The 19,125-nt window shown below is 39.2% G+C and overlaps 2 protein-coding genes across 12 annotated transcripts in view; both read right to left on the bottom strand.

The window, feature by feature from the left end:
* The window catches only part of LOC101159950 (disintegrin and metalloproteinase domain-containing protein 11), a 33,659-nt gene extending 25,072 nt beyond the window's left edge, over positions 1-8,587 (bottom strand). For 6 of the 7 annotated variants that reach the window (XM_023949610.1, XM_023949609.1, XM_023949612.1 and 3 more), the window contains exons 1-4: positions 8,316-8,587; positions 8,068-8,225; positions 6,799-6,875; positions 5,242-5,305 (exon numbers count right to left, since the gene is read on the bottom strand). In XM_023949610.1, the coding sequence (XP_023805378.1) occupies positions 5,242-5,305; positions 6,799-6,875; positions 8,068-8,225; positions 8,316-8,376 (360 nt within the window). In that variant the 5' untranslated portion in view covers positions 8,377-8,587. The remainder of the gene's footprint in view (positions 1-5,241; positions 5,306-6,798; positions 6,876-8,067; positions 8,226-8,315) is intronic. The other variant, XM_023949606.1, reaches the window with a different exon arrangement.
* Positions 8,588-10,156: 1,569 nt separating this feature from the next.
* LOC101168767 lies at positions 10,157-17,490 on the bottom strand. 5 transcript variants are annotated; one of them, XM_004085139.4, is made up of 12 exons: positions 17,406-17,490; positions 16,899-17,091; positions 16,440-16,622; positions 16,009-16,059; positions 15,835-15,904; positions 14,874-14,938; positions 14,695-14,731; positions 14,554-14,599; positions 13,824-13,955; positions 13,524-13,659; positions 13,303-13,427; positions 10,157-12,227 (listed from the first exon to the last, which is right to left on the bottom strand). In XM_004085139.4, the coding sequence occupies exons 2-12, from the start codon at positions 17,046-17,048 to the stop codon at positions 10,847-10,849; spliced, it is 2,376 nt and encodes a 791-aa protein (XP_004085187.1). In that variant the 5' UTR covers positions 17,049-17,091; positions 17,406-17,490; the 3' UTR covers positions 10,157-10,846. The 5 variants fall into 5 exon arrangements, with proteins under 5 accessions (XP_004085187.1, XP_011491828.1, XP_020556177.1 ...); XM_011493526.3 differs by having other exon boundaries at positions 17,390-17,480; XM_020700518.2 differs by having other exon boundaries at positions 16,899-17,065; positions 17,390-17,473.
* Between the last annotated feature and the right edge of the window lie 1,635 nt (positions 17,491-19,125).

A 19,125-nucleotide genomic window follows, 5' to 3' on the forward strand; every position in this document is an offset into this window, starting at 1 on the left:
TACAATGGTCAAACAAATAATTGATAACAGTCAATTAGGAGCCAATCCCAAAAATAATCAACTTTAATTGATCCTATGACTGGGGTCAACATTGGTTTTTAATTATGAGTATGCTAGTTTTACCCAAAAACTTGTATTAAAAAAAAGTCATTTTCTAGGACATAGTTTCTGCAGAGTTGCCGTAGTTCATTTGTAATTCACCCGAGTTGTGGGCAGAACCGATGCGCAGAGCAACCCCGCCCTCAACCCCTCCTTGCTGCTGAAAGCACTCGATTTGCACTCTAGCTTAAAGACCCTCTCACTCCCAACCTTATGTTGCCAGTGCAACAAAAACGATGACCAACATTGAGGCTCTCCAGGAGTACAGATTTGATCCAGATTCCAGTTTAGACGAGGAGAAAGAAAGACGTACATGGCTCTAGTCGTCTACAAGTGGATGCATCAGAATGGAGCAGAGCAGGGAGCTTGCGGCCTACCAACTGGTGCTTTTACATCCCACCTACAATTTCTTTTAACTGCATTTTTCGTCTGCTCCAGATTCATGATCCAATAATAAAGAAATATTCAGCGCAATTTTCTTGATGCATGTCCTCAGTCATCAGAAAAACACCACGAGAACATGTTAAAAACACAATTTTCATCAGATTGGGCCTTTAATGAACTCTGATGAAATAAGCCAAAGGAATGTACCTTTCTTTTTTCTTTGTTAAATGTAGTTTACTACAAACAAACAATTTCAGGTGACAACTCCAGGTTTTATGGGGCCTCCCCATTTTTATGAAGTCGCTTCTGCTCTGATTCACTTAGTCGAGGAACAAAATGACTTTTCCCCTTCTTACTGAACACGCAGACGGCACCAAGCACTTAGCCCCGCGCAGGAAAATAAATAAATAAAAGGTAGGATTACAGGGCTACATTGAGGAAATCAAATTGCTTGACACAGCAGACACTGAACAGAGGGTGTGGCTTTTCAAGAATGAATACACTTCCACCCACGGAAATGAAACATGTTGTGCCTGAAACTGTTGACTTAAAAGTTGAATGCAGAGTGAAAACAAGAGCCGAGAAAGTCAGTGAGAGATGCCAGCCAACTAATAGAAAAATGATTTGTCCAAATCCTCATTTGAAGCCTTCCCAAAAGGTTTAGTAGCAGCCGTTTCAAAAACTACAATTGTAAAAAGAATAAAAGAATTAAAAAAATAACACACACAAAAACACATAGAAGCTACAATGAATGAACCTATTCTCCTGAGGCATGTTACACATCACTCTGTCTCTGCAGTGCATCCCATAAGAGAATTTTGTTTCCGGTTAAGCCGTTCCGACAGTCTAGCACTCAAAGTGTGCGTCTCCTGCCTTCTTTCTCTCCACTTTCACAGGCTCCTCTAACCACCCATTCACACTTGTACGATTTTCTATTATAGTTACCATGGCAACTGTCTACTGATTGCCAAGGTGGGTATTTGACAGGGAAAAAGGAACGTGATGCGGACAAAGATAAAAATAAAAAGATGGACAAAATATGTTGAACCGCCACGCAGTGTCTTCCTACATTTAAGACAACATGACTGGATGACACTATAAAGACTTATGCAAATGTGGAGCCAAAGCAGCACTGGGAGTTTCTTTAGATTCAAGGAGATGAGAACATTTAGCAAAACAAGGTAAACTGCTTTGCTTTTTCATGGGCCTCTGAGTTCCCTCGGCAGCTGTTGGTCTGTTTTCAAACCTTTTTCTATCGTGTACAGTTTCTTTTAAAGACGCATTCCGATTGAAGTGGAGTCTTTAACGTGTTCTTGCAACATTTTTCAGATGATGGAGGATATATATAATACAAAATTAAGCTATAATGATGCTCAATTGGTACAAAGGAGCCCAAAGGGGGCCAAGAAAGTATCCTCCTCACCATTACGCCACCACCACCAGCCTGAACAGTTGATCCAAGGCAGGATTGATTCATGTTTCATAGAGTTGATGCCAAATTCTGACCCTACCATCTGAATATTGCAGCAGAAATGGAGACTCATCAGACCTGGCAATGTTTTCCAATCTTCTATTGTCCAGTTTTGGTGAGCCTGTGTGAACTGGAGCCCCAGTTTCCTGTTCTTTGCAGACAGGAGTGACACCCGTTGTGGTCTTCTGCTGCTGTCGTCCATCAGCCTGAAGGCTTGATGTGTTGTCCGTTCAGAGCTGCTCTTCTGCAGACCTCGGTGGTAACCTGCAGTTATTTGAGTTCCTGTTGTCTTTCTATCAGTCTGACCATTCTCCTCAGACCTCTGGCATCAATGAGGCATTTCCGCCCACAGAACTCTTGCTCACAGGATTTTCTTTTTGGGACCATTTTCTGTAAACCCTAGAGATGGTTGTGGGTGAAAATCCCAGTAGATCAGCAGTTTCTAAAATACTCAGACCAGGTCATCCGGCACAAACAACCAATCAATCACTTTTCTTCCCTGTTCTGATGCTCAGTTTGGACTGCAGCAGATCATCTGGACCATGCTAGATGCCTAAATGCAGCAAGTTGATGACATTTGATTGGCGGCTTAAAAACTTGCGCTAACGAGCAATTGGACAGGTGTGCCTAATCGAGTGGCCATTGAGTGTATATAAATCTATTAGAATCAGAATACTTTATTTATCCCAGAGGGCAATTCCATTATCAGCAGAGCTCCGCTCATAAACTCTACAATAAACTTGTACAACACCGTGTCAAAGTGACACTCCACGGTCCCAGGGGTGTTTTTCTGTTTAGTCATTGATTCATTTGCTTTTGTTGTAGTTGTTGTTTTTCAATTTTAAATTGTTTTTTGTTCCTGAACAGTTGTTTGTTTTTGTTTTTGGTGTGAACTTCATTAGTTATTTCTGTATTTTGAAAAAATTTGTAATGTTTTTTTACAGTTTACATGTTTTGCAGACCGCATGTTTTTTACACTTTTGCAGCTGTATTTATTTAATATTTAATATTTATTTCTTTATTTAATAAGAATCTTATTTTTTATAATAATTTTTCATAATAATTTTAGTAATATTTTTAATTATCTAATATAAATGTCATTTGTGATGTCCTTTATTGATGTTATATTATATAGATTATTCCTGAATGTCGTGTTGCTCCCACAGAAATGAAATTTCCCCATTGTGGGATTAATAAAGTCATCTATCTATCTATCTATCTATCTATCTATCTATCTATCTATCTATCTATCTATCTATCTATCTATCTATCTATCTATCTATCTATCTATCTATCTATCTATCTATCTATCTATCTATCTATCTATCTATCTATCTATCTATCTATCTATCTATCTATCTATCTATCTATCTATCTATCTATCTATCTATCTATCTATCTATCTATCTATCTATCTATCTATCTATCTATCTATCTATCTATCTATCCATCTATCTATCTATCTATATTATGATCGGATCTTCCAAACGGGGTAAGACCTCCTTGGACTAATGCGGGACAGTGAACTGGGTCCCAGACAGACTGAAGAACAGCAAAACAAACCATCCTGGAGAATGGAAAGTAACAATTGCCGTAAGGAAAAGAAAAAAAACCCTGAATGATCTCATGAACCCAGACATGGAGACATGACTGGCGATGTAGCACCCTTCAAAATAAATACAGTTCAAACCAAAAACATTATCTGTATCTTCTGTGCATTACAAATGAGATATAAAGTCAAAGCTACCTCAGATGATAGCTTCTCTACACGCAATGGGAGCGCCTAGTTCACGAACACATTTTTTGGCAAGGGTTGACAAATGCATGTCAAAAGAGGCAGCGGAAATTAATTTGACGCATTGAGCGCAGCATTACACTGGGCTTGGTGAATTGATTCATAAATGTTGGACTTTACTCTTTAAAGTGCGACTAATACTCCAGTGCGACTTATATATGGGTTTTTCTTCTTTGTTGTGTGTATTTTTTGTTAGTTGTTTTTGCTACTGCGACTTATAATCCAGAAAATACAGCATTGTGTGAAAGGCAGACAGGGGTTTGTCCATGTTTACATTATTAAAATCACCTGGGTAGGACATCTGTTTCTCCGCCTCTCCGTGGACGATGTCACACGCAATTGTACGGTTAGCAGAAAACAGTTACTAAAATGATGTGTGAGAATTCCCTGAGCAAGTAATATGGACGCAGTCTGATGGCTGAAAGTTCAACGTCCGGGGCCACACCCTTTTTTTTTAACAGATATGTTGTCGGAGTGACAGCACATTTTGTTGATAAACACGGAAAGCCTTCCTTCCATATTTTCCATGATAATTGAGGGGAGACACAGTTGAAATCTCTTCCTCGATAAATGTGTGCATTTAAAAGAATGTATATAAAGCAAATTAAGCTCATTTCTTTATTCAAATCGTTGTGAATCCGGAGGGGACAAAAAAAATGCAGTTTGTTTACCGAAAACAAAGCGCCTAGGACAAAGAAAATACGCTGGGCAGGCCAGAAGCTCCCTGCTCCGCTCCATTCTGATGCATCCACTTTCAGCAAAATAGACACTTGTCCGTCTTTGTTTTCCTTATCTGAGCTGGTTTCCTGCTCAAAACTGTACGGCTGGATATTGCTCACCAGTTTTGCTGAACCAGTAACATTTGGTTGGGAGTGTGGGGGGCTGGAAACTAGTAGAGAGCGCAAATAGAGAGCTCTCAGCAACAGGGGGTAGAAGTGGGGAATGCAGAAACTATGTCCTAGAAAACAACAAAGAGTTTTTGATTTTGGCTTAAAGCAGCATCATGATTGAAAAACCACTGGAAATGCTTTAACAGTACTTTAAAAGGTGATCGGAGAGGCTTTTTAAGTATATCATATGAAGAGCAATTCTCCTTTGTTGATTGTTTTTTTTCTACTAAATACACCTTAAATGTCTTTTTTAACTTTTAAAGACAAAATACACATGTTTATACATACAATGCAATTACTGTCAGTGTATGCTGACAGTAATTAGAAAATAAATGAAAAGGAAAGACTGAAGCTGGTTTGGTGAGCTAAATATCTAAATGACTAATACAGAAATTAATACAGAAATTTCAAATACGCCATATACCCTATGGGATTTAAAATGAATTAATCTCCCTTTTTGGGTAAAGAAACTTTTACAAAATTGTTGCAGCCCTTGGTCAAAGCTGAGCTGCCAGGTTTTTTGCTAAACTAACACAAAGAGCTAAAATAAAAGAGTGGCTGACATGTTTACACAGTGAGAAGAAAATTCTTGGCAAACCTACCAAACTCTGGGACTGCTGTCCATTTCCAAAGTGCCGCTCCACATAGTCTGTAGACAGAAGATTGCTAGAAGGAAAAAAAAATTAAGAACATTTAAACATAACCTCTGTTTTTAGTATCTTCCCTGACTGACTCACAGCAAACCATTGCAGTCATTGCTGTTGGTATTAGAATTGTAATGTTGTGATAGAAAGCCAAATCAATCATTTTGTCTCTTAAATCTGGACTCTGTGTGCAGACAGGTTTTTCCAAATTTCCGTCATCTTAGTTGATGGAGTAGGCCTGCACAATATACCGCAAATTTATCGTTATCGCGAAATCAAGCTGTGCAATATGCATACCGCAAAAGACGGCAAAAATCGCAATAAATGATTACCTTAAATGTGCTAAAACAAACTCATAGCAGCTTGAAATATTGAACAAATGAAATAAATCCCTTTATGCGTTTAACCAATCAGAAGGACCCGTTTACGTTGTTGATCAATCAGATGAACCCTTTTATGTCTGATGTTTGCCTCCTACGTCGACAAGGGTCATTTGGAGTATAATTTTTAACCTGTTGCAGTGAAATGGAAATTATGTTTTGGTTTTTTTTGCTATTTGTTTATATACCGCAATTTATATCGTTATCGCAATATTAATTACCAATATCGCATATCGCGAGTTTTCCTCACATCGTGCAGCCCTATGATGGAGGATTACGTTCTGGTCTCTAAAGGTTGATCCAGATGTTTGGCTGCTGGTTTGGCCCTGGAGGCTGACACTCTTACCCTCAGCTGTTTCGCCTCTGGTTGTGTTTCTTTATGGAAAGTTCAGCTGCTTCCACAACTGGAATGGGAGTGGCGTAAAGATAAAGTCTCTTTTCCACCTAAGTGAGTTTGCGGACTGACATTTTTTAGCCAATCATTTTTTTCCTCCAAAAAAACGTTTGTCCTGGAGTTTGGTGATTTTTTGGAGGTTCAGTCGGATGTCCCTTCTTCTTGTTGTGGTGTATTGATGAAAATGGCCGCCTGTTCCACCATGCCTCCTGATAAGGCAGATGCAAGGTCCTTGAGGATCTCAGAGCATCACTGATAAAGTTGATCAATCATCTGTTTCTGGAACATCTAATTAAATGTAAGTTGAAGGCAGATCACTATGATTATTATTTACCATCTGCATTTCAGATGAAAAAAATAGTTGTTTTTTGGTCATATGCTAGTCTTTTGGGGGTAGACAGAACAAAAACATGAATGAATTAACTTTTATATGGCTCGACCTAAAAGACTCCACCAGGCAATGAGGCTGGTTTCAAAATAAAAGTCTCCGGAGCAAAGTTAGTTCACCATAAATGTAGGTCAAACAAATGTAGAACCAATCAACCCTTCAACAGGTATAAGGTAGACTGGTTCTAAAAACTTGTTTTTGTTTTTTGTTTGTTTGTTTTTTAAACGCTGATGATCCACGTCAGGCTAAATGTTTGTCGTTCAGAATCCTTGCAGGAGGTGTCAGGGATCAAACCCACAGACACACACTCTCCATCTTTTTCTCCAGTCTGGATGTGAGCTGTGTTTACTTACTGGTTGAGTTCAAGGTCAAGGATGAACGAAGCGCCGAAGGCCTCTACCAGGAAGCTGCTCTGGGACAGATGGACGGGCTAAAGAGGAGAGGAAGGAGAAGTAAGAAGAAAACATTAAACTAGCCGATTAAAAATCATTGAGATCCGCTGAATATCAGGCGTTCTGTCACTGTTTTGATATATTGCATAATTTCCTGACGTGGCAAATTGTTAGCAGAAATATGACATCAAGAATAAATAAAAAAAAACAAGGATGTTCATGGAAAAACAGCAACAAAAAAATGCAAATTTATAATAAAATGGAGAATTTGTTTTGAAGTATTTGGAATGCATTAGCAGCCGTATAGTTCTGAGCCAGATGTCAGCTCGGACGAGAAAAACAGAGACGTTAATGGATTCATTTGTCTGCAAGTGGATCAGAATAGAGTAGAGCAGGAAGACTTTGGTCCAGCTGCTCACAAAAGAGCTTTTTCAAACAGCGTTTTATTTTCGGTCTGCTCTTTATTCATCCTGATTTAAATAAAAAGATATTGAAAAACGCACTTTTGATCTTCATTTTATATCTATATGTCCTCCATCATGAGAAAAATGCTACAAGAAGAGTTAAGAACAACAAACCACAATTTCCAGTGGAGTGAGTGGGTCTTTAAGGAAGATCGACTCATTATGAATTCCAGAATCAGACTACCCCTGCTCTGAAATCCTGTAGGGATTTACTTAGGACTTCCTGGGTATTTTCCATTTGAAAGTTTTCACGTTTTTATTTTTGAAGACCAACTCTTCCACACATGGATTAAACGAGAGCTACCTGCCTCTTCAGACCCATTCAAAAACTGCATAGAAGCAGAAAAGTGCACTACTGTTTGCTTTTCATCTACATTTACATGTGCGGGCTCCTGTTTCTGCAGAAGTCAGGAGACGAGGCGCTGATGAAGGTCGGCGCCAGGGTCAGCGCTGTGTCATATCCACTGACCGGCAGCTGTCTCACACTGTCCATAGCACAGGTAACATAAGAACACAGGTGGAGCCGTGAAATATAACTTAATGAGGTGGGGGGGAAAGTGGGTGAAAGGTATAGGGTGTTTTCTTTTTTTGTCCCCTTAGTTGGTGAAGGCTGAGGTGTGGCTGCCATCATCAGATATAATAAAGAAATTAACTTTTTATTCCCGCCCACCATCACATTTGCTTCTATTGTCATTGTTCATTGTACAATGAAATTGATAAATGCAGTAAATGTGTTTACTTGGGTTACTGTTGAGGAGGAGCTCACCTGCTGCGTTTCTTGTTCAGGGGGGTGTTTGACCCGGGTATCCAGGCGGCTGTGCAGCATCTCTTCATCGGAGTGGACCTGTTGGAGGAGCCGCTTGGGCTGGACCAGCTCCCCCGCGTGCGGCTGCCCGTTCTCCAGCGTCACGCGCTCCCACAGACCTGCGCGGCACGCGGACATCGAAAAACAAATAAAGAAGTTATCGAGTGTTTTTTCCTGCAAATACTGAAAGGAGCGCGTGGGCGACTCACCTGTCCCCGCACAGCTCGCGCACAGCGAGGCGAACAGCAGGCATGTTGTCGCGGCGGGCATGGTGCTCTCATCCCCCGTGATTCTTGCCTCCCTGTTGCCCCGTCACGCGACGTGGCGGCGGTAGCTGGGCTGCGGACGAACACGGCGGCGGGTTCGGTTGCGGTTCGGGGCAGACATCTCCCCGACACACCTTTCAGCTCACCGCTGGTGGGAACTCGCTCCGAGTCCTCACGAGTGAGGCTGCGCTGGCGCCGCGTGCCCAACCCCTCATCTGCAGAGGCGCGTCCAGAACACCTTGACTCAGGGGGCCATAGCGCAGGGCTAGGGGGCACCTCATTGAGCGGATTATAAAATAATAATTTTAAATCAGTTTCGAAGTTGAATAACTTAATACAATGATTAGATTTAATTATGAAATTTAAATAAATACTATTGCATTCATAAGAATTATTTTAAAAGATTAATTTGATTTCATTAAAGATCCACTCCCATCATTGTTTGATCTATTTTAAAAGTATTCTCAACGGTCTTTTTTTTATTATAATTATGCAATTTTTATCCAAAGTCCAAGAACCTGTCATTTTCAAGGAGATTGTTTTTGCAAGGTGGCAGTACTTCATTATAAATTAAAGTCTGAGTTGTGGGCACAAATTAAGCCCCTCCCATTCCCATCATCTATCTGTTTACACACTTTCCTTCTAGCTTACAGCCTCTCACAACTTCAGTCTAATATTAAAAACTTTTTTAAACAAAAATGGGAACAATTTTGGAGCTAACTGCTACTGTTTGAGCCAGATGTTAGATCAGATGAGAAAACAAAAGCGTAACAGATTTATTTGTCTGCAGCTTACTGTAGTTACTTGTGTCACACTTACAAGGTTTTTCAAACAACAAATTTGCTTCTGCTTGTGATTTACAACATGAATAAAGAAATATTCAGAAATGTATTTTTAATCTTAATTTTCTTTATATCTGTCTGCCATCATAAGACACTGCCACAAGAAAATTCTAAAAACACCAAAAACACCATTTTCACCAGAGAGGGTCTTTAGGTATGATTTCAGTATCGGCAAACCTGACTTTTTCTAGCATTTTACTGCGTGATGGTACAGACCTTTGCATTTTTCTCTATAGTTTTGGCCACTGAAGAGTTGAGGAAAGCAGAATTTCCCTCTGTACCTGCCCTGACATGGTCAGTTTTGACTTTTACTTCATGAAAACTTACTGAATGATGTATTAGAAAATAAAAACACGTATTACAAATTTGATTCCCATGAGAAAGCATATCTTTAGGTTTTTTTTAAACCCAAATCTGCAAAGTTTTTTTTTTAATAAAACAAAACAACTAAAGATGTTTAAGATTTTCAACTGTGTGAAGACTTTGGCTTAAATTTTTCTACATTCAGGGTTGAGGTTACTCACATTTACATTTCTTTTGGCATATTAATGTGTATGCTGTTAATTAAACTGTTACTCAAGACTAGTTACTTTTGGAAGGTTTTCTTTAATCTAATTCCAATAGCTCTGCTTGAAATCTTAAAATATATATTTTTTAAGAGATTTTGGTTCCTTTCAAATTTCTTCGTTCTTCTGACTTTATGGACTTTTGAATTTAGTAAAGAATATAACAAGCATTCCTGTTGTGTAGTTAAAAAAGGCTTTTGACAAGACTAACCAGGAACTTCTTAAACACAAATAGAAAACCCAAAGATGGAGATTACACATTAAATATTGTTTGAACAGGAAAACGCTGGTCTGATGAGTCAAGATAACACATTGAATCTTTCTTTTCAACTTTTCAAAAGTCAGAATTGATTAAATTAAATTGTCCAGACGTGAAAAATTTTAGAGCTAAAAAAATTTATTATATAAAATATACAAAGTTTGTACAGAATAATTCCTGAAAGTCATCTTTCAAACTAAAATCTCCATTTATTTACAGGTTTAAGAACGCATCTAACGGGTTTTATTAGTGGATTGAATTGAAGCTTTGAAACTTTGACCTGTTATTGTCATCTCCTGATGACAATCCGACGCCAAACAACCTTCACGTCCTTCCAGAATTTTTACAGACCTCCTTCTCCTCGGATCTGGCCCGTCTTCAAAAAGCAGGAAGAGCCATTTGACATTGACGGTTTATCTCTACGGCCGGCGGTTCTCAATGTGTTTGGCCATCAATGGATGGGATGGGATCCAGGCGCAGCACTTACAGTAATTGAATAATGCCCCCTTTCAGAAAAACCTCATTAAATTCTCAGCACCCCCCCCCCCACCCCCACCCACACACACACACACACACACGCGTGTTCCCAGACAGAGCTGATGAACAGCCGCAGTCAGCAAAAACCACTGAATGTTGTTTGGAGGAGTCCGGTCAAGATGGAGGATGTTAGAGAAAAAAATGAATAAATGTCTCATTTATAGAAAATAAAAAGAGATTCTTAAAGAGGAAGAAAAATCATTAAAGAAATGCTTCTCATTTCTTGTTTCTCTGGCCTTAAGTGCTGTTAAATTTAAAGTAGAAGTTCTCCTAGTGTTGGACTTCAACAACCTGGACTAGCGTCCTGCTGAAAGCTGAAGGCTCCACGTCCTCCCCGCACGCAGACGCAGCCGGGTTTAAGGGCGGGAGCACGGTGTGCAGATGCGACTCGTAGCTGGTGTCGTGCATCCACGGACACGGCCTGTGGAGCAGCTCTGCGTCCACAGCACAGCTGTGCTCAGAGGGCGCTGGAGCCGGGGTTTGGTTGAGGCGTGCCAGCAGGTTGCAGTCCCAGTCTGAGTCAGAGGATGAAGGAGAGAGCTCGGCCGGGTCGGGGATGAGGCCTGGTTCGATGGAGATGGAGGTAGACAGATAGAGGGGCGGCAGAGAGGACGCCGCGGCGTTAGGTCCGTCAGAACCATCACAGATGGCTGCTTTGGAGGACAGAAGCCATGAAAGCTGATCCCTCCCAGAGTCAATGTGATTTGGACCCTGAGAAGAATTCTTTAAAGGAACACAAGATGAAGCAGTAAACATGGAGAACGGATTATTCAGATTTCCATGAGAGACACTGTCAAATGAAACCCAGCCACGCAGAACTGCCACACTGTCTCTTTGAGGTTTGGCGTCCTTAATGCTGAGCTCAGACCACTGACCGCTGTCCCCAAACGACGCCGTCCTCCGCCTTTTACGGTGCATGTGAACAGGGCTGGCGGATCTGCAGCGCTTTTTGGGGTTTGGCGTGATGGGCGACTGTCTAGGGACAGAGTTTGACCAACGGCGCGTTTGAGCAGCAGGCCTCAAGCTGCTGTTGAAACCAAAGAGTCCATCAGACCTAAAAAGAACTCGTTTCCCTGGATTACTGGCATCCACAGAGAGAACGGGGCTGGACTGAGGAAGGGTTTGATGTGGAACGTTCATTTCATAAGTCAGTTCTCCCACAGTCTCTACTGTGGAGAACCTTTGAGGACTGAGAACAGGAGGTTCTGAGTCCGGGCTTCTTTGTTGTTCCATAGTGTCAAGTGAATAAGGGATTTGTGGGCTGAGAACTGGAGGCAGAGCGTAGGGATCCCAAGAAAAGCCTGTAGCAGAGCAGTCGGAGGACGGTTTTTCCGTTTGTTGATAAGCGGTTCCGACTCGTGGCTCTGGAGTCAGAACAGGCATGACCGGGCTCGATGCACGAGGCTGCAGGAGATCTGGGCACTGCCGGTCCACCTCAGGATGGAAAGTAGGCGGAGCAGCTTCATTTTCAAAAGTAAAAACGGGCCCTGGTGATGGAGGACCACAGAAAAGAGGCCTTCCAGTCGGGCTGGTATCACCAGCAGTTAGGGAAGAACCTTGTCTCTGCAGGGCCCGAACAGCACGCTCCATCTCAGCATCAGTTAGAGGCTCCAGTTCACAAACGGCGTCGAGAGGAAGAGGAGTTGTTGGTCTAAAAGGCAAAAATAGATAAATGAATGAATACAAATAGGGATGCCTTTATCAGAGGATGTAGTGTCAGACCGGATGGTAATCGGATGTTGCATCCTGATCAGGGATCGGATTTTTATTTTCCTCTCATAACTATGATCAGCGCTGTGTTTTTCAAGTTCATTAGAGCAGCTAAATACTCTACTGTAAGCTTAACACATCCTGAATGGATCACAACATTTTATTGTCGTAAAACACAGCAGGATCCGGCACTAGTTTGAGCAGGAGGCCCAGCAATACAGTTTGGTACAGTTAGCAACATATTTACAGATTCATACTTCTGAGTTCAAAAACCGCTTTAATAAACGTTCAGGACTGACAGCAAGTGTCTTTATTGGTTTGTCTAAATGCAAACTATTATCTTAAAAGGCATGTAAAATATCTATATATAAATTCTTAATACATACATACAGTATACATATTATCTTAGTCTTTTTATTAAGAGATGAATGGAAAGATGGCTGTGAGACTGCTGCCAAGGGACCGTCTACAAAGTTCAAGCTCCAGGAAAAAATAATTTAAAAAAACCTTGAATATCTCATAAATAACCAAATTGAATAAATAGTTTCATTGATATGAGCCACTAATGAATACTCGTGAAGGAAAATAAATGTACATTTTTTTAAAATTTTTAATAAATTTGAATCATATGTGATCAGAAATGTTCAATAGTTCTTAAGATCCTAAAGCTACAGTCAGCAAACTTTCTTACATGACTAATTCTCACCTATTGTTATTAGTTAATAGTTAACTTCTGTTTCTAGTTGATAGCTGGATTATTTGTTTTTGATTGTTTCATCTACTCTACTTCACAGAAGTGCGCAGTTTTAGTGTTAAATGATAAAATAAGGTAAATTAAATAAAAATGGGGTCTGGAGCCATTTATTCATTTGTTTTCCTTTTTTTTTTAAATGCGTTACAAAAGTATGTTATTGGTTCTCTGTGTCAGCAGATTCTTAAAAATCAAAAGACTCTGAATTTGGATCGGAGCAAAAAAAAAAAAAAAAAAGACTGGTGAATCGCTAAATAAATCTCACCTTTTGGAGGTTTCTTCTGCAAGCCTGGGATCAAATCCTGGAGACATTTCAGCCACAAGCTGATCTACTGTTCTGTAGTTGAAGGGATTCAGCACAAACGAACGATGCTGATCCGACAGTAGATGCTGTAAGGACAATGAGATAGGAAAGATGGGAGAAAACAGTCATCAGCAAATCAACAAACAGGCAGTTTTTTCACTAAATCAATCAATCAATCCCACCTCCTCCAAATTGGTGAAGGTTTCACAGCAGCACTCGCAGTACGAATTGTCCTTCTTACGAGGCCGCCAAGGTGAGGGGCTACAAAAAACCCCAACTGGAGATTTGTCCTGAGCTTTGTTTCCAATTTTCTTTACTCTGATTGGTGAAGAAAACAACTCTTAATGACACAACCCCTCCAAAAATATCAAAAACATGGTATAAATTTAAGGTTTTTGGTCTTATTTTATACTAATTTAGCGCCAGAAAAAAATAAATCTAAAGAGAATTTTTAAGCAATCCAAGGATCTTAACTGAATCACCTTGATTTACTGTTTTCACGGTCGGGCTGTTTGTCAAACTGAGGGGGGGGAGGCGCCTCAAAAGGACTGTGTCGACCCGAGTAGAACAGGGCAGGAAGAGTCATGGACTGCACATGCAGAGGTCGGTATCTCCTGTTGAATGGCAAAAGAAAGGAATAAAACAGAGAAAAACACCTAAGACGTCTGTCAAACCCCATAGTTTAAGTTGAAAAGAACTTAAATATGTTCACAGAGTAAACAATTTGAATTTAAAAAAAAATGATGGTAGGAGAAGTTTACACCGATGAAATCGACTTCCACTACACTGCAAGCCTCATGGGGCTCACTGGTTCTTTCCAAGCGTTAACCAGAGCTTTTTAATTAACCTAAATGTGAGGGCAAATGAAAGGACTTGTGAACACTGAGGCCCCCCCTGGCAGAAAAATCTAGAAGAAATTGAATCTGCTGCACTCCTGGGGAACAGGTCTACTGGGGATGGAGCCGCTCGTCGCATTACATACCACCTCTCAGCCGCTTCAATTAAGAAAGTCATCTGGGCTGAAATGCATACCCCCCATGAACGACAGACACGGCAGGGCAGATCGCTGCCACCCGCCTTGGTCTCCCTGCTGCACTTGACTTGGAAAAAGGGAGCTAATCTGACACCATAACCCGAAACTCTGCGGGCATGAACACTGTTCATGTTTTGCCCTAAATGAAGCATTAAAGCTGAGATGTGTGCAGAACTCACCTGCTTACGTCTTCAATTTTAAGATAAGGGGACCTCAAAGGTGCAGCTGTTTGGGAGACATGAAGACAAATGACAAAAACTTTAAAACTAGGCAAACAACTCAATTCCTTTTAGTTGAGAAGGGCATAAAAAAAACCTAACCTCTGACAGCTGGTTGCCTTTGCTTGGTGGAAATCTTCTGTGGAAAATAGTACACAGGAAAGGATTAAAAAAATACAACACACTAACCCATTTCCCTTTGTTTGTTACTTGTTTGAAAGCTGAACAGACGTTTTCTTTAGAGTAAAAGAGAAAATAAAGAGGTTTAGCATCATTCTTACCTCTATCCTTTTGTGTTTAGGACTGAAGCTCTCTCGACTCAGCTGTTTCAGACATATGAGGACGTCTGATGGTTTGTAAAGGGAAAAACATGGTTTACAAACTGCAAACACAAAATTTTCATGTGGAAAAGACCCATTTCCAAAGCAGATTTAAACATTTTTCCCTTTTCTTTTTTAAGGGATTATTTTTAAAAATATAATCACAAATGATTTTACTTGTTTTACCTTGAATAAAATTAAATTACCTTCCTTAAATCAGAATTGTAGTCAAATTTTTTTATTTAGCTTTTAACTTCATTGCTTTCCTTAGGATGTTTAGATAAATACATCTACAGCACAGCAAATAAGTTTTTTAAACACTTCTTTGTGTTGAAATTCTGAATGTTTTAGTGATTGTTACCTAGAAAAAAAGACAGTATGTGAAGGAATTTGTTTTATTATTATCATTGCTTAAATGTATTTGGTTAAATGTATGTTTAAATGTTAACTCAGATTGACCTTTTTACCTCTTCTGAAAACAGTTGTGTGTTTGTTCATCTGCTTCTCATCCCCCACCCAGGATGAGGGGTTTACGACACACTGTCCTGAGCTGATAAGGGATACTGTTTGAACTTAGAATCCAACCAAAAGGGTCATTTGACGACACCCCCTAATGAACTTTTTGTCTTTGTCTTGAAAATGTTACCTCCTTCTTGTGTTCTTAATAAAAGCATCACGAGGAGAGGCAGACCTTTGAGAAGAGAAACGTGGTGGACCTTTTCCAACACATTTGCTCCTCTCCCTCGTGCATGAGAAACTTGATTCTTGTTGTGGTTTGTTGTTTATAATTGTGTTTTTCTTTAATGTCTAGATGCATTTATCTGACACATTCACATGCTGCCATCTGTTGTGAACACTTGTTCACTACACTTGAATCGAGTTTGTTGTTATCATCATCAACACAATAAGCTAAAAAGGATACCATCCACATAAAGTATCTTAACGCCCCACGACTGGGCATCAGACAGAACGCTGCTCCCACGCAGCCGCTCCTGGAAGATAAAAAAAAAAAGGTAGAAAGTTAAGATCTCATGATCAAGTTGAACAAAAACTGCAAAGCTCTACAAGTGTAACTGTTGGGGCTGCCATGACTTACATTGTTGCGGATCGCTTTTTCAAGCAGAGCTTTCCCACGGCTCACACAAGCCTGCAAGGACGGATCAAATCAAAACTTTATTTGTAGAGCACTTTTCTGACCGACGTAACTCAAAGTGCTAAACATAAAAAAAAAACATGTTTTCCAATTTTAACCAAAAGCAAAGAAGAAGAAACAGATCTAATGAAACACACCAAACAACTTTAAAAAGGCTCCCATGATTCAATGGGTTTACTGTACTAAAAACATACTGTCACCACAAAACAAACCATTTTTCTTTTAAAAAAAAGTTTACATTTTTTAAAAATCAAATAAACCAAATAAGAGAAAAACATTATTAAATACAGCAACATATTCCATTTTAAAGTTTATAATCAATTTGTAAAAAGCAGGACGCTTAAACAAAAAGCTTTAAAATGTTATTTACATACCATAGATCTGGGTTTTTTGGTTGGAAGCTTAGCGCTGCTTTTCTGCTCTGTCATCAGACGCTGGGTTCCTTCGCCGAGTCCTTTAGCTCCTTCTCCAATCTCCACACCATTTTTCGCCTTCAATCGCTCCTGGCTTCCAGTTACAACAAAACTGACATCCTTGTGCAAGAAACTCTCAATCTTCTACACAGAGGAATAAAAAAAGGCTTTTAGGTCATAGCAGGAACATAAAATCTAATTAATTAAGTTCAGTTTGAAAAAGAAGTTGAAATAAATTTAGTTTAGGTCATTTTTTACTTACAAAAACAAAGTCAAATCAGCAGAAACTATTATCAAACAGGCAATTTAGTCATGTTCTATTTGAAATCTGAAATAGTGCAGTTTATTTCTTTAGATCAAATCTAAGTTACAGAAGTGTATTTGATTCATTTAAATGCTCTTAGGTTAACACATACTTACCCCTCCTAGCAGATATACAGCCTCCAAAAGCAGGGCAGCTGAGTGTTTCTTTACATTGTCGAGATAGAAAGTCTTGCCCTCTAGTTTCTTCTTCCCCGGTGAGAGTTTACCAAAAAGTCCTCGCTCCTTCGAAAACTGTTGTGGCTGCATTGGTTTGGTTCCGTGAGCTAGGATTATTTAAAATATCATCGATCTACGAAAATAAACAACCTAATAATGGTTATTTTTTCCATTAAAATAAAAAAAGAATAAATTAATATACAAAATAAAATCAAGACGTTATATGACTTTCAACGTTCAATTAATACATTTAGATTTTAAAAAGTAACCCCTGATTGTTAAGAACACCAGTTACTGTAGCTAGCTATGTTAGCTTAAGCAGATCGTTTTCTTTTCTTGATGGAAACCGCTAAAACAACGGTTTGTGAACACCAAGACAAAGAAATCCTCATTTTAAATTTCTAATGCAAAAGAGAAAAATGTATGTTTACATAAAAGAGTCCATACGCTTCTAAAAACAGCACGAAGATCTTGAAATCAAGATGTATGAATGCATCCGCCGCTTTTTTAAAAACACTTGCGTAGACGCGAACGTGCGGTCGCGTCATATCCGGTGCCGCGCGAGCTTGAAATAATTTGATAAATATAATTTAAATTATTTTAGAGAATTAATTTTGCAATTTTAAAATATATTCATTTCTTTATTTTGTATTTAAAAAATGTAACCTCTGATTTTAATAAAACTCAGAGGTCTTATTTTTCATTAACTACCGCTTTGATCCCTGGTAGTTGGAGTTTACCTGTACAACAATGGTCTATCAGAATAAATCTGTTAAGTACCAAATCCATCAAACAATAATTCCTTATGTTTTTTACGTATTTGAATAAAACAATAATATTAAAAACCTTAAAAACTATAATTTAAAAAGAAAGTTCTCAATCATTGAAAAGACAGATGTCAAGGCCATTCTTCCTGTCCAGCAGGGGGCAATGTGACGTATTCGAGTTGTTTGTTATCACGATACACACATTAGGAGGCGGTGAAGTAAATGTGGCTGGAGTACTGTCACTTCAGGTGCTCAACTATGGAAAATTATTAAAATGCCCAGCGGTCCCCAAAATTAAAGAAATGCAGTTCAAAATTATAAACAATTATTACCCATCGGCAGAGACGTTGAGGAGTAGATTTGGTTTTGAGGTTGATCTGTGGGGTTTCTGTCATACAGCCCCAAACCAACACCTGTTTTTTTCATGTTTAGTGATCCAAAGATTCTGGCAAATTTGTAAATCTGCTACAGAATGGTTACTGATCTATAGAGCCCCAAACTTTTCGTAATTAAATAAATATGACCCAGTGCAAATACACAATCAACCAATAAATCTCTCATCAATATATAAAAAGATCATGACATTTTGAAAAACCTGCACACATATATTAAATTAGCCATTTTATTATTAAATATATTTCATTTTTCTTTAAAAACCTGTTAATTATTCTAAAAAAGCTTTTTTTTAAATATTGTAATACTAATAAATATAGATATGGATCCACTGATGTAATAAATGAAGATACACACTGTCGTTTTTCACAAGAATACTCTGAACTCTGCAGCATCATCACCAACACCAGTGGTCCATTCAGTGCCTGTCACCCGCATTCCGCCATTTTCAGCCATTTTTCTCTTCTTGTGTCTATGATCTCTGTCTCAACTCTTCAGCCCATGGCATGCTGTGTTCTGCAGTTTCAGCCTACGAGAAAATTTGTACAGCTTTAGGCTTGAACATCCCAGAATGGCGCCCTGCTGTACACTATGGCTCCATTATTATGAATGAAAGCTACGGTGAGGTTGATGGCTTGATCAGGGGAGAATTTTTACTGTACTTTAATGCCCCGCACTATTGTTCTATCAATGTCATCTGACAGCACAAACTTGCTTTGCCTAAATATTTGTCATTCAGTATTATCAACAGAAAACCTGATGGGAGAATATTCAGCTCTTACTGTTAACAGGCCAGCAGGTGGCGACCCTGATCTAATGATTGCACCATGCACCAAATAATGAAAAGAAAACTAGAGATGACATATCTCAGAGGAGTCATGGGACTTTATAGCATTAGTATCTACAGAATGCAGTCCTGCAAACTGTGCAGAATCAGAATCTTTTATTATCACTATGCAGAGCACAACAAAATTGTTTTCAGCAGCTCTTTTTCAATAAATAATTGC

This window comes from Oryzias latipes, chromosome 19 (genome assembly GCF_002234675.1).
Source record: "Oryzias latipes chromosome 19, ASM223467v1".
In the NCBI taxonomy this organism is placed as follows: domain Eukaryota; kingdom Metazoa; phylum Chordata; class Actinopteri; order Beloniformes; family Adrianichthyidae; genus Oryzias; species Oryzias latipes.

Coding starts and splice junctions, on each gene's coding strand:
- LOC101168767 (XM_004085139.4), bottom strand. CDS start 17,048: ATGCAGCCACAACAGTTTTCGAAGGAGCGAGGACTTTTTGGTAAACTC. Junction 14,939..15,834: donor TAAGATACTTTATGTGGATG/GTATCCTTTTTA, acceptor ACAAACCATCAG/ACGTCCTCATATGTCTGAAA. Junction 13,428..13,523: donor CCTTCACCAATTTGGAGGAG/GTGGGATTGATT, acceptor TTGTCCTTACAG/CATCTACTGTCGGATCAGCA.